This window comes from Opisthocomus hoazin, chromosome 11 (assembly GCF_030867145.1).
Source record: "Opisthocomus hoazin isolate bOpiHoa1 chromosome 11, bOpiHoa1.hap1, whole genome shotgun sequence".
Classification (NCBI taxonomy): Eukaryota; Metazoa; Chordata; class Aves; order Opisthocomiformes; family Opisthocomidae; genus Opisthocomus; species Opisthocomus hoazin.
In genome coordinates, this window is record NC_134424.1 from 1,023,764 (window position 1) to 1,038,621 (window position 14,858).

General features: G+C 57.1%; 1 protein-coding gene across 2 annotated transcripts in view; it reads right to left on the minus strand.

Annotated features, from left to right (window-relative positions):
* Positions 1-13,290, minus strand: part of LMCD1 (LIM and cysteine rich domains 1) — a 37,053-nt gene extending 23,763 nt beyond the window's left edge. The window contains exons 1-2 of one of the 2 annotated variants that reach the window (XM_075432870.1): positions 13,218-13,265; positions 5,611-5,713 (exon numbers count right to left, since the gene is read on the minus strand). Coding sequence is in view for 1 of the 2 variants with exons in the window: in XM_075432869.1 (XP_075288984.1) it covers positions 13,218-13,244 (27 nt within the window). In the remaining variant the exon portion in view is untranslated. Of the gene's footprint in view, positions 1-5,610; positions 5,714-13,217 lie in introns of both variants that reach the window. The other variant, XM_075432869.1, reaches the window with a different exon arrangement.
* Positions 13,291-14,858: the final 1,568 nt, after the last annotated feature.

Sequence of the window (14,858 nt, forward strand, 5' to 3'; positions counted from 1 at the left end):
CCTGCTCCATTCACAGCAGAGACTCCAGAAGGTTTTTCTGGTGCATCACCGCTCTGAGCAGCCCAGCACACCGTGGCCGATCACCCTTCACCAGACAGTCTACTGAAGCTAGTTTGACAGCCTAGTTTGTTGCAAGGGGACTGTCCTCAAATAGCACATGGAGAAAGCACTGTTTTCACATCCACATGACTTGAAAATTCTCCCAAGAAGTGGAAGCTTCTTTCCACTCTCCTGGCAACCAGCTCAGTGCCAGAGGTTTAGTACCTCCATGAAGAGGAGACTTTGGACTAAACCTCGGTAAGTGTGTCCCAGTGAAGGCTCCTCCAGAACAACCAGGCTAATGCTATGAGCTGACAGGCCAAGCTTCTTGACCACAGACGGGCTGACCTCAGACCTGCCAGTGCTCAGCATGCACACCAGCTACCACAAGCGCAGGCCCTCAGAAACGTCTCCTCACTTACAGAGCTGCAGCTACACAAGTACTTTCCTCTCACGTATAACGGGCTGTCTGGACAGAGCCCCATTAGCTGTCATGGTCTGTGGTCTCCAAACATCCCGTTTCAAGCTGTAGTGTAAACAGCTTGCTGTCAAAAGCGTCAGCAGCAGGAGGGCTGCCGAGGTCCTTCCGCAGACAGTGGTGAGAAGGATGATGTGCTGTACAGGACACCAAAAAGCGCCTTGGGATGTATTTAACATCTCTGCTTTGTACAGCCACAGGCGTACGGGGTGGCTCCAGCACCCCGCTCCTGGGACACTCACTCCACGAGAGCGCCAATTCTTTGATAGAGCAGCAAGTAGAATTTAATTAAGACAAATTTTAACAAAGCTCACAAGAAGGCCAGTTAGGGAAAGCTGACATCCTCACACCCTCCACAGAGAGCTGCCTTCGCAGACAGGTCGGTTTATCTCAGGTCACTGCAGAATCTGGAAGTCCCACTGAACGTCTGGAACAGATTAACCCACCAAGGCCCACGAGAACCCATAGACAGTATTCTTTCCTTTAAAGCCTTCATGAGTTTGATACACGAAGGGAATCCAGCAGAGTAACAGCAGCCCAGTGTTGTGTGCCCGAGGGGCTGTCCCACTGCCCACACCCGGTCCCCCCACCCAGAGGGCTGGCACTTGCTTTCTGGCAATGCTTAGTTTTCTTCCTCTTCTTTTGCTACTAAACTGCTCCTTACACTGTCTCTCTTTGGCTATGCACAAGGCACACAGGGTCGAGACAGACTTGGTAAATTAGTTTTGGCCTCCAGCAGGAGCACGCTACGTGTCCTGAGACCGCAGCCCAGACCAGGGACCTGCTTAAGTGACAAACCAGGTGGGTGCAGGACAGTGCAGCCAGCTCCAGCTGCTACATCAGTCACTGTAACAAAGGGATGGCAACTGCAGTAAGGAGATCCTTATCTGATCAGGGATGCTCAGACCATAGTCCCTTGGAAGACCTTGAGTTCTCTTTTCTCCTGCATATCTACAGGGACTTTGGTCTAATTGCAAAAAGAGATTGTAACAGCCCCACAGATGGGAACCAAAGACCCTGAAAGGTCAAGGCACCTTTGAGTGGGACGGCTTCCCCATTAGCAGCACAGACACACTGCAGCACACGCCAGGCAGGGCAGGCGCAGCCAGAAGAGGACATCCCTTTGGTGGGCAGCACATGCCAGGCAGGGCAGGCACAGCCAGAAGAGGACATCCCTTTGGTGGGCAGCACATGCCAGGCAGGGCAGGCACAGCCAGAAGAGGACATCCCTTTGGTGGGCAGCAGCACCGGCCACCACCCTGCTGCCGGGGACCTGCGGGGTCACCAGCCTAGCAGCTGATTACTCTGGAGCTGCACCCTCAGGGGAACTCAGGCCTGAAGTGAGGTTTGGAGTTTGGCAAATTGGCCAATATGGTTGTTCAAAGACTGCTGAATGCCCATAAAGCTCCCAAGAACATGCACCCTCCTGCCAGAGTTGGTTCCACGCACAGCGGGTCAGCTTGCTCCAGCTCACTGTGCTCGACGCCAGCAGAGCAGAAGCATCCTCAGAGCAGGTTCACGAGGGGCTGAAGGGTGACCCCACGAGGGCACTGCTCCTCCCCAGCACTGCTGCAGGGGCCATCGCTGCTCTCCAGCCTCTCAAAGGGCTGTTGGGACCGGCTGCCCCAGCTCCAGAAGGGACTGGTGAAGCAGGGCCCTCCTGCTTCCGCAGAGGTTTCTGGATCCTGAAAGCACTTATTGCACAACACCTTATTTGGAGACTAAAAACAGCAATGGAGACACATAACTACCTCAAGTATGTTTTCTCCTCCTTTTTAGGAAGGGAAGAGGAAAAGCCAGTTTCCAAAAAGTTACTACAAGTTCACAACAGCCCTTCAGAGCCGAGGTCCTCGTTTCACCTCTCCTCATGGTCAGACCGTTCCCTGGCACCAAGTTCAATGCAAATCCTTCAGAGCAGCCTCTGGAAGACCCTCACACAGTCTCGACATCCAATACCCTACCCCGATAAATCTCAGCGAGCTCCAGAGAAGCTGCGGAGCCACGTGAACGCGCTGGGTGCGGTTCCTCCAGCTGCAACACATTTGGGACACTAACAGCTCTGACTCCGAGAAACCCCTTGAACAAAGCAAAAGGGAAAAGTCATTCCATATTCACACGGGTGGGACCAGCTCTCGGCTCAGTTGCCGAGGAGTTCACAGCTCTGGATGGGCAGCAGTGAATTTGCTGTCATTATCTGAGCACAACAGAGCTCAGCCTGCACAACAACAGGGAGCTAACCCCAGCCTCCTTACAGGTTTCCAATAACCGGAGGGTGCAAGCGTTTCCATCTCACAGAAGAGGTATCTGTATCGCAGCAAGGGGAACGCTGCGAGCTCTGGAAAAGCACACCACCACCACCAGTGAAAGCCAAGCAGCATTTACACGGGCTGCAGGAGAAACATCAGCCAAGCCCAACAGCAAAATGTGAACACATCCAAGGGGCTGTGTTTTTGTTAAAAGCAGGAATGAAGCCAGACCCTGTACATACAAAACGCCTCTTTGGTTGCGTTTTCCTTCCTATCGTGGGTCCAGCAGGGCAGATTTACCTTTATTGTTTTATTATACGCACCCACGTGCTGCACCCAGCCGTCCCTTCTCCGCATACACAGGGCTCCTTCTCCTCCTGGCAGGGCGAGCTGTCCCACCCCAGCCAGCGACTCCTGAATCCCTGCCTTGTCAAGCACCAGCAGCACGTACGCTCAGCCCCTGGCCAGAAAAAGCTTCTTGGCATGCCCACCGGCTGCCCGACGGCCGGGGGCCGCTCACCCCCCAGCACTGCCCTGGCCGCGTCCGAAGCCCCCTCGGAGCACTGCAGCCGGGCAGCGAGGCCAAGTGCTGGGGTCAGGGACCCCTGCAAACCCGCAGGGCACCCGCAGCAGGGACAGAGCCATCGCCAAGAGCTTGCCTCAGGTTTAAGGCAGGGCAGGACACTTGTGCTGGCGACGAGGCGGCTCCTCCGCCGCTCCCCTCAGTTTGTGCAGGAACTGGAACGCTCCCTTTCCCGGCCCACGCTGCTCTGCACGCTGCTGGGAGCCTTCACGGTATCGATGTTTCGAACAGCTACTTCCAGTAAAGGCAGCCGAGGCAACACGCACACCGAACACGCAAGAAACCCACATCGAATAGTCTCACTCCCGTTTCCATTTCCTAGCTCAAGCTGAAAAGCAGATGCACCAGGAGGAATGAGACTCCCGGTTATCTGGTCAGATCACCAGGACTGGTTTTCCCTTCAGTGGTTCCTATGCTGGCAGAAGGTTCACACCAGTCTAAGAAACCTCAGCTCACAGGTGACTGCTTGAATGAGGCCCTTCGATTTCAACCACTTGGCGACCTTTTGCCTACACATTCAAGGCAGTTGTCACTACGGCTCCTCAGGGTACCAGTGCATCACCACCCGCACTTCAGCCCAGCAACGCTGGAGGCCGAGCTGTCCACCGAAGCTCCGCATTCACACGGTGCAATTGGAGCCTGTTAAAGAAGCCAAACCTTATTTTTGGTGTAACCTAAATGATGGTCCAGAATTTCAGGTAAACACAAAAGGCACCGAAAACTAGGCCTAGATGTCCAATAGGAAAGGCTGTATATATCTGCAAAAAAAAAAAAAAAAAAGAAATACAGCCTTTTTCAGATATTTAAACAACTAATTACTTTGCATCCTAAAATACAGAGTTAAGACCCTTTTACCATGCAGAAGAGCCCCAACCACCCCTCTCCTGGGTGGTAGAAACTTATTTTCAAGAGCTTGGCCTCAAGCACTTTAATTCATCGTTTGGATGGGCAATCAGTCTCACTCAGCATTCTCCTAGATAGTCCTCCCATCTTGGAAAACCTCTTAATAGATTCCTTGAGGAAGGGAATCACCTGCTTCTCATCAAACCTGCCTCTCTGACTTCTGGGGAAAATATTACCCCCAGGAGACACCATCTGAGAGCTGAAGAGTTCCAAACAGCTCTTGCATGGAGTCGTTCCTCAGGATCCAGTGCCAAGCGTGGCTGGGGCGAGCGTTGCGGAGACCAGAGGAGCAGGCGACTGGACCCCTGCTCGCTACGGGTACCGACGACAGAGCCAACACCACCCCAGACGCCTGCCTGGGCAGGCACAACAGCCAGTGATGCCACAGAGGCACAGAGTGTTCGGGGTTGGCAGGGACCTCTGTGGGTCACCCAGCCCAACCCCCTGCCCAAGCAGGGTCACCCAGAGCAGGCTGCACAGCACCGCGTCCAGGGAGGGCTGGAATATCTCCAGAGAAGGAGACTCCACAGCCTCCCTGGGCAGCCTGGGCCAGGGCTCCGTCACCCTCAGAGGGAAGAAGTTCTTCCTCATCTTCAGCTGGAGCTTCCTCTGCTTCAGTTTGTGCCCGTTGCCCCTTGTCCTGTCGCTGGGCACCACTGGAAAGAGTCTGGCCCCGTCCTCCTGACACCCACCCTGCAGATATTTAGAGGCATTTCTAAGGTCCCCTCTCAGCCTTCTCTTCTCCAGGCTGAACAAGCCCAGCTCCCTCAGCCTCTCCTCGCAGGAGAGATGCTCCAGTCCCCTCACCATCCTCATAGCCCTCCGCTGGACTCTCTCCAGTAGCTCCTCATCTATGCCACCTCACTTCACTGAGCTCCGATGCGCACTGCAGAGACAGACACCGAAGGAAGCCAGCAAACAAACGCCGGGGGTATGAAACGCCCGCGTCCCAGCTGGAGGACAGGGGTTCAGCCTGAGCCACCCCAGGCTTTGGTTCGGCTCACCCGCTCTTCTGGCAGACACCCCAGAAGTCTCAGTGCCAAAGCCCCAGGGACATGGTGCTCACCCCAGACCCACACAACCTGGAGTCTGCACACAGCAAGGAGGGGGAGGCCAAAGCATTTGGACTAATTCAGGTGCAGAGAAAAGAGTCAGCTCTGGAGGTGCTCCTGGGGATGTACATTTTTCTTTCTGCTTCAGCGTTTGCACCAAGGACGCTGATGCCCCGGAGCAGAGGAGCTACGGCAGCAGAACTGCCTCTCCTGAAACACACGGACCTCACCCAACAGTGCTACACCCCGGGTGTTCTACTGGTTCTTTGTCTCCTGCTGATGACCAGCAACCACCTTCCTCCAGCATACCTGGACCCGCTGAAGCCCAGGGAGGAGGGCTCACCGCAGCTGGGCAGCTCCGGGCTGGGTGGACAAGCTTTTCCCAGGTTTAGAAGGGGCTCCTTGACAGCACCTGCGAGTGGAAGAAGTTTGTGCAAAGGCAAACAACTACTTTTAGAAGTGCATTAATCGATACTCACACTTGTTACTAGAATTTTGACTGAGAACAGCAAAGGATTGTTTCGATTTGTTTTCTTCTCATTTTCATGGACAGAACACATCTATTGTAATCATGACCTGAAAGCAATTTGTTTCCCCGCCAGAATCTGAGCAAGCACAGCTATCCAAATTACCACACTCACAGGAAAACAACAGCAAACACAAACACACTCACAGAAGACCGTCTTTCATCTCAGATTGCCTCTGCGGGATTTAAGTCACCAGTGAACGAGCTGGTATCATCTGGAACACTGGAAGCACTTACTGATATGAAACCTTGCAGGGTAGGAAGTTTGTTCCCTTTTATTTTAGCAACATAAAGACCAGAGGAAGGCACCAATATCTGCGAAAGCTGTTTCACTGGAGCTGCCAGATCCCAACCTACCGGATGACAGAGACACAACAGCACCCGAGCCTCTGCAAACACCGCGCTCTGCCAAGAGCACATAGCTGGCAGCATTCCTTTCTCCACTAACAATGTGCAAATTAATGATAAGAGAAGGGCAAACTTTGAAAAATAAGATGAATAGATTTTTTCCACAAGCAAGACAGTGCTTCAGACACTTGGTCTTAATTAGAAAACCAAGCCAAGCTGCGAGTAGGTGCATGGAATGGGAAGAACCCACCCAAATCTAATTAAACAGCAGCAGTGCTGAGTTCCAGGGTGCTCAGGTGAATGTCTCATTGCAAACACCAACGACCTTCACGGAACCAGCTGCATCCTTCCCACCTCCACATGAGGAGAAGGTGCTGAACCATCACCAGGAACGGGGTCCCCCAGTGCGCTGACATTTTGCACTTGGGGAGCTGCTTCCATCAGATTTCTGCACAACACCACTGACTCAGTCCTCCCAGAGATCTCCTCAGCTCTGCTGTTCACATTTTACAGCTGAGGAGATGCAGGCACGAAGCCGAAGGTGGGCCCAAGGGCATTTCAGAGCAGCTGAAGGTGGAGGCATGCCTGGGCCACCCACCCACCTTCACCCGCTCCTTCCCATGCGGCACCTTCACTGCTTCAGCCCCAAGTTTTCCACAGGATCTGGCTGCTGTCAAACCCCTCCAAGATCTCAAAAAGCCCATCCAGCTGTGCAAGAACACAAAAAGAGAAGCTTAGACATGAAGTGTTGCAGAGCAAAGGCACAGTAAACTAGGAGCCCTCTGACAGCCACGGAGAAGCTGCCACACCAGCCTCCGGGGCTGCAGGTCCGTGTTCCCACCCTAAGCATCCAGATCCAGAACAGGAACTCTAACCTGGGAGAAGTACTGCTCGGTGAGGACCCCCCGGTGCCCGGGACGAAGGCCCAGGGCTGGCAGGAGCCAGCCAGCTGTCCTCCAGCAGATGGCCCTCAGGGATGCTCTTCAGTAGGACAATGTGTAGATATGGCACTTCAGGGCATGGTTTAGTAGGCATGGTGTTGTTGGGTTGATGGTTGGACTTGATGATCTTAGAGGTCTTTTCCAACCTGTGATTCTATGATAAGCAGGCTTGGTGGCACGTGCGATGGGAACACAGGGGATATTTGTTTCCTCCACTGGAGCTTCATAATCTTGACACAAGTTACCCTCTTATATGGAGGGAAAAATACGGTGAGGTGCTTTTGACTGGGGTATTCCCAGGTCTTCAGAAAGAGCAAGTGAACGAGCCCAGGTTCATTCCGTAGCTGGTGACGCCCTGAGCCCCGGCGCAGGAGCTGAAGGGCTGCGCCTGCTCAAACACTGCAGCGCGTGGGCAACCAGCCACAACACTTCTGGGTAAATTTGCTTTCCTACGTTCCTCTGATAAGCTGACAGCAGATTTTTCTTCCTATGACAGGTTCCTTCCCAACAAAACACTACGTGGAATAATTTGCCAAAGACTGTATAAAGCTAATCCTGACGGAATCCGGCCCGTTGTCCGAGTAGGTAAGGCAATAAACCCCCCGCACTTCAACCCTCCGACAGACACACACAGGGGGCTAGAAATTAGTGATGATTTTTGTTTGCATATCACAGCCACCCAGCTGCTTCCGTCCTTCTCTTAACCAAGGCTTTAACATCGCAGGTAGAAGCAAAAGTTGCTTTCCTAGAAGCAACTTCTGCAAGTCTGAAAGATACGGCTAACAGCACCCACAACGAAGTAGCAGCAGAAAAAACACCTTTCTGTTCCCCTTATTTCCTACTACTCAGCCATCCTCCTCCTGTCCCCCAGAATATGTTTATTTGCACCATTTGCCTTCCCAGCGAGCCAGCCAGCCCACGCTCCTGTTCCCAGTGCCTGTTCCAGTTCACCCAGCACGGGGATCACCCAGCCCCTCGGGACGAGGGAGACCAGGCCTCCCTCCTCTGCCTCCCATTGCCTCGGGAGAGCCAGTCCCGAACAGGCCAGATCCACAGCGCCCAGCGAGCTGAACATCCACAGCTACGCTGCCTTCTCTGTCCGCGGCCACGTCCGAGCTGCTGCGGATCTCAGCCGCTCCGCAGGCACTCGCTGCCCGACGCCGGGGGGCACAGAGCCAGCCCCCCAGCCAGGGCAGCGTCCCCCGTCGCAGGGCAGGGAGCTGCTCAGAGCCTTCAGGAACCGAAGGGATGGAGCCAAAGGGTTCGCGGTAGGCGAGAGGGTAAAAGCACGAGGCGTCAGGCTGGTCACCGGCACGAGGAAACTCCTGCTCTTCCAAGCATCGCAGCGAGCTGCCCTGAATCACAGAATCACAGAATAGTAGGGGTTGGAAGGGACCTCTGTGGGTCATCTAGTCCAACCCCCCTGCCAAAGCAGGGTCACCCAGAGCAGGCTGCACAGGACCTTGTCCAGGCGGGTCTTGAATATCTCCAGAGAAGGAGACTCCACAACCTCCCTGGGCAGCCTGGGCCAGGGCTCCGTCACCCTCAGAGGGAAGAAGTTCTTCCTCCTGTTCAGACGGAACTTCCTGTGCCTCAGTTTGTGCCCATTGCCCTTGTCCTGTCACTGGGCACCACTGAAAAGAGCTTGGCCCCATCCTCCTGACACCCACCCTGCAGATATTTGTAGGCATTTATAAGGTCCCCTCGCAGCCTTCTCTTCTCCAGGCTGAACAAGCCCAGCTCCCTCAGCCTCTCCTCGTAGGAGAGATGTTCCAGTCCCCTCATCATCCTCGTAGCCCTCCGCTGGACTCTCTCCAGTAGCTCCTCATCTTTCTTGAACTGGGGAGCCCAGAACTGGACACAGTACTCCAGATGAGGCCTCACTAGGGCAGTGTAGAGGGGAAGGAGAACCTCCCTCCTCCTGCTGGCCACACTCTTCTTGATGCACCCCAGGATCCCATTGGCTTTCTTGGCAGCCAGGGCACACTGCTGGCTCATGGTTAACCTGTCATCCTGCCCTTTTTCTGAGCCCCATCTTTAAATAGAGCAACAGCTTCAAGCGAGGACATCCGAATACCTCTTTTCCTGAATGGCTGAAATACAGTATTTCCTTTTTAAAGGGGAAAAAAAAAATCTCAGCCTAAACAAATACTCCAGACACTGCCTCCCTGCAGGACAAGAGGGATTTTGTAACTTGTAAACTGTATTTTATGGGACTCGACTTAGCTCTGAGTCCAAGTCCCAAAATAAGCTCTTTAACCCGTGTGCTGCATTATGATTTCATATCTATAAATACTTGTCCGGAGCTAAGCAGGTTTCTGCATTAAGACCAACATCTGTTTCCCCGGGACAGCTGCCGCCGCGCTTCCTCCCCTGGGCTCCAACACGGGGACGCTGGGCTTGGCGCCGGGCTTTCAGCCCAGCAGTGCCCACGGCCCCCCAGACAGGGCACGCGGGGCCACAGCCACCGGCACGGGGACCAAGCCCCTCATCCATCGGGAGGAGGCTTCACAGAGCCCGTTCCGACCCTTCACCGTGGAGCTCTGCCGTGCTGCTAGCGGAGACTATCACCAGGAACCGGGATCACAAGAGAAGTCTGCAAGGGGTCCATAACTCTCGGTGGTCTGACTGCCAGAAGGGACGAGGTCCAGCTCCCACCAGCAGAGGTGAAATTGCCTGTGCAGTTACTGACAGCGTTTACACAAACGAGCACCAGCACGCTTCAATGACTAACGAGACGGCTTCGCAGGCACGGCGTTTGCTCTCTGCCCAAACTGCTTGAGAGTGGTTTTGGAGAGGACAGAGATCTCGCAGCCGCCTCCTGCGGAAGCTGCTCCTGGGCAGAACCCCCGTCATTCGGGAGCGGCACCCCCAAAGCCAGCCCACCTGCCCGAGCGGAAGGACGGCCGGGGGTCAGCCCCGGCACCCTGCACGCCTTGCCCAAGGGACACAGCTGACGGAAGAAGGGGATGAAAAAACCGAGTCTTCAACGTATTCCTCAAGTTTTTTTAAAAAGCTCAACATTTTTGGACTTCACGAAGGGCAAGTTCCCCATCCTCAGCAGCGTTCCCATCCGCAGAGAGGGGATTCTGAGAGTCTGGACACTTTGCCGATGGAGAAGGGAAGCTTCTGCCTGGAGACCCTGCCTCCCCCAGACCCCTGCGCACACTGGGGCTCATTTACCACACCAGCAGCAATGTTTTTTTTCCTGTCCTACAGCCTGCCTCAGATGTTTGCAAAAACCCACGCTAAGGAACTGAAAGAAAAAGTTAAAGAACCGAAATTTGCATTAATTGAGTAAACTTTACCTTGGATTTGAACAGTGCTTTTAGCTTAGTGGGTTATTTTCTTCTGACAAAAATGGACTGAATTTAGGGAGAGCAGTACACAAATCCTGCTGCCGGCGCAGTCCAGCTGAACCAGCTCCAGTAACGCACCAAATGCCAGCCATCACACTTTATCTTTGTTTCAAGTTTTAACTCTCCATTTAGAATTTAATCTAAACAACCCATTTGCCAAGCAGAATGCCATCCCACTCATGCTGTTTTAATTTCCTCAGAAAGAATCCCATAATACACTAGGCAAGACATCAACAATAATTAAACCCAACAGTGACTGAAAATCAAATTTTCAGGGCCTTGCAACAAGCCCTAATGAGTTCCAGACTCGCCTTCCCCGACTTGCTCAAACTGGCTGTGCAGCGCTGCCAAGCCAAATTAAAACTTGACAGTATTCCACCCCGTGCCCAGAAAAAGTGCCCTTCTCGCCGCTCAGGAAATTAAACCGCCGTCTGCTGCGAAGACGCCCATTTGTCTTCGGACACAGATTATTCAGACAGTGATCCAAGGTCTGTATTACTTTTTTTTTTTCTTGTTTTTATTATGTCATCTCATATCCCTCTTGAAGCTCAAACTAGCTGGGACTGTTCCTTTTTCACGCTCCCATGCCCCGCTGCAGCTCAGGCGACGGGAGAGGGGCAGCTCGGCCGAGGCACCGGGCAGACGCCGGGCATCGCACCCCGCCGGCCCCCCAACGACGCCCTTCCACCGCAGCCAGCCCGCGCTGCGCCTTCAGATCTCAGCACGCGTTTCGGAGGGGCTCGGAGGGTTTCTGCTCTCGTAAGCCCTCGGACGCACCGCTGCGCAGCCTCGCTGCTCCGTGCCCCGCGGAGGATGCTCGAGAAGCCCCGGGAGATGGGTCCAGTGCAGACATGGCTCTGCCGGGGCGTTTCTGCTCCACGGCACAGCCTTGCTCAGCCCTCCTTGCTGCCCATGTCAAGCCCAACGTCTCTGCTCCCTCCCACACGGGACCCCCAGCCTGGCTCTGCCCCACTCAACCCCCCCAGGCAGCACTGGGCAAGGCAGGGATGGTGCCGCTGCCCAACAAAACCGACCGATCACAGGCCAGACAGCAACGCAACCCCCAGCTGCAGCTGCCCGAGAAAAAGGGGCGGTTGTCACGCTTGCAGGACCCCTCCCCGCACAGATTCCCGAAGGGGGAACCCCTTGCACCCACCCAGAGCCCAGGCACCGCAGGCAGGACACAGGGGAGCAGGAGCATCGCCCTGCGGAGAGGAGCACCCCGGGCAGCCAGACACCAGCCTTCACCCAGGGCAAGCTGCCAGGAGCACCCAGTTCTCCACAAAACCCAGCCAACGCTTCCCGTGGGGTCCAGCAGCGGCACAGCTGAAGCCAAAGGGGACAGACAGAGCTGCACCTCCACGCCAGGCGGGCTGACCTTCCCAGGAGGGATCTCCAGGGACAGCAAAACCCCCACAGAAGTTCATGGCGAAGGATGCTTCCCCCAGGAAGGTCCGGCAGTGGCCCTGCGCCCCGGTGGGGACCATCTGATGTCGGGAGATGGGGTTACAGCAATGTGGAAACTGAGACTTGCCAACACCAAGGGTTTAACTCATCTCCTAATTCTGCCGTGACGAAGGTACAGCGAGGAAGGTCGCGGGAGCAGCTGCTCCCCGACAACCCGCTCCAAAGTTTTTGATTTGGCAACCAACCCGCCTCCCGTTGGGCTCAGCGCCATGCCGAGAGGGCGGTCCGGTTATTCGGGCTCTTTTGCTCAGCAGCAGACGCCGAAGCCAGCCCTCAACAGCCGCAGCACGAGCAGCCCTCGACGCTCTCCGGAGGGTCCGCAGGGAGACGGCCCGCTCCCACCACGGCGACAGGCCCCGCGCAGAGCTCCCAGAGCCTTCCACCAGTTCAGTCAGGCAACAGAGAGCTGCTTTGCCAGCGAAGGCTCCGTCGGGGGGAGTTCCTGGTGCAGGAAGCGGAGGGAAGGCAGCCGCGGGGCTGGGCAGGGAACGCACGGCTGGGTTTGCGCCATCGCAACGCGGGAATGACTCCTGCCCTTCCAAGGTCGCTTTTACCTTATAAAAGCTTCTAAATATCTGCAGGGTGGGCGTCAGGAGGACGGGGCCAGACTCTTTCCAGTGGTGCCCAGTGACAGGACAAGGGGCAATGGGCACAAACTGAAGCAGAGGAAGCTCCAGCTGAACCCGAGGAAGAACTTCTTCCCTCTGAGGGTGACGGAGCACTGGCCCAGGCTGCCCAGGGAGGCTGTGGAGTCTCCTTCTCTGGAGATATTCCAGCCCCGCCTGGACGCGGTGCTGTGCAGCCTGCTCTGGGTGACCCTGCTTGGGCAGGGGGTTGGGCTGGGTGACCCCCAGAGGGCCCTGCCAGCCCCGCCATGCTGGGATACCCACTCCTCCCCCAGCGCTGGGGGGCTCACACCACGTCCCCGCTCGGGGACGCTGCTCCTCTCGGCATCTGCCGCTCCAGCCCCTCCTCAGAACCAGTACAGCCGCAGCTACTGGGAGAGCTTCGCCCCAGCGAGCGCTGGGATCGCAACCCACCCCCCCCCAGGCCCGGGGGCCCAGCACCCCCCCTCCCCCCGGGCCCGGCGCGGGAGAGCACCGGGGGCGAGGGGAAACGGGGGGAAAAAAAGGGAAAAATAAGAAAAAAAAAGTGAAGTTTTGCTGCCCAGGTGCGGCCGAACCCCGCTCCGCCGCGCCCCGGGCGGGCACCCAGCGAGGCGGGCAGGGGGGCACCCCGGGGGGGTCGGTCGGTGCCCCCCCTCCCCGCACCCACCTTCTGCACGCCGCAGCTCAGCTCCATCCCGCGCCGCTCCCGCCGCTCGCCCCGGGCCGCGCCGCCCCGACCGCCGCCTTTCATTGGCGACCGCGGCTGGCCCCGAGCCGCCCCCAGCCAATCCGCCGCCGGCAGCAAACTCCCCTGCCCAATGGCGTGCGGCGGGGCGGGGCGTGCTGGCGGGCGCTCCGCTCCTCTCCGCGCAGCGCCGGGGCGCAAAGAAAAAGAGGGAAAAGGGGGAAAAAAGAGGTTTTAGGCGCTGCCGCCCTCAAGCGGCCGGGGGGAGGGGGGGGGCCGGGGCCTGGGGCTGCCCGCGCGGGGCGGGGGGGGCTGGCAGCGCTCACGGCACGGCTCCGGCCTGCGCTGGGCTGGGGCTGTCCCGCTGCCGTGTCCCGCTGTCCCACCGCCCTGTCCCACTGTCCCATTGCCTTGTCCCGCTGTCCCATCCTGCTGTCTCACTGTCCTGCTGCCCTGTCCCACTGTCCTGTCCTGCTGTCCCACTGCCCTGTCCCACTGTCCTGCTGTCTCACTGTCCTGCTGCCCTGTCCCACTGTCCTGTCCCGCTGTCCCACCGCCCTGTCCCACTGTCCCATTGCCCTGTCCCACCGCCCTGTCCTGCTGTCCCACTGTCCTGCTGTCTCGTCCTGCTGTCCCACTGTCCCGCTGTCCTGTCCCGCTGTCTCGTCCTGCTGTCCTGCTGTCCCGCTGTCCTGTCCCGCTGTCTTGTCCTGCTGTCCTGCTGTCCCATCCCACTGTCCCACCACGCTGTCCCACTGTCCTGCTGCCCTGTCCCGCTGTCCCATCCTGCTGTCCCTCTGTCCCACCACCCTGTCCCACTGTCCCATCCCGCTGTCCTGCTGTCCCGCTGTCCCATTGCCCTGTCCCTCTGTCCCGTCTCGCTGCCCTGCTGTCCCGCTGTCACATCCTGCTGCCCCGCTGTCCCACTGTCCTGTCCCACTGTCCCCCTGTCCTGCTGCCCTGTCCCACTGTCCCGCTGTCCCGCTGTCCCGCTGTCCCATCCTGCTGTCCCACTATCCCACCACCCTCTCCCACTCTCCCACTGTCCCCCTGCCCTGTCCCATTGTCCTGCTGTCCTGTCCCTCTATCCCACTGCCCTGTCCCACCACCTTGTCACACTGTCCCATCCCGCTGTCCCTCTGTCCCACCGCCCTGTCCTGCCATCCCACTGTCCCGTCTCCCTGCCCTGTCCCACTCTCCTGCTGTCCCGTCCCGCTGTCCCATCCTGCTGTCCCACTGTCCCACCGCCCTGTCCCGCTGTCCCGCCGTCCGTCCTGCCATCCCAGGCTGTGACCCCACGCCCGGGGCAGCGGATTTCCCGAATCGGAGCGGGATGGGCTGGGACAGTTTGTCACAGACGACGGACACGGGATGTTTTTAGCAGAAGGAAATGTCCGACACCGTGTTTCTCTCGCTGTGTCAGTGTACGTTCAGGGCTGAGTGGTCGTCTGTCGCCTTTGGGGTTTTTGTCACATGAAATGGCAAGGTGGTCTTAGATGGCAGCAGGCATCCCTGCCTCGGCCGGGGGTCCAGCACAAAGCCCCTTTGTCCAGGGGAGAGGGGAGGGCTCTCCCGCTCCCAGCTCTCTCCCCCGATTCCCCCCTTCCCGCTCTCCCCCGCCGT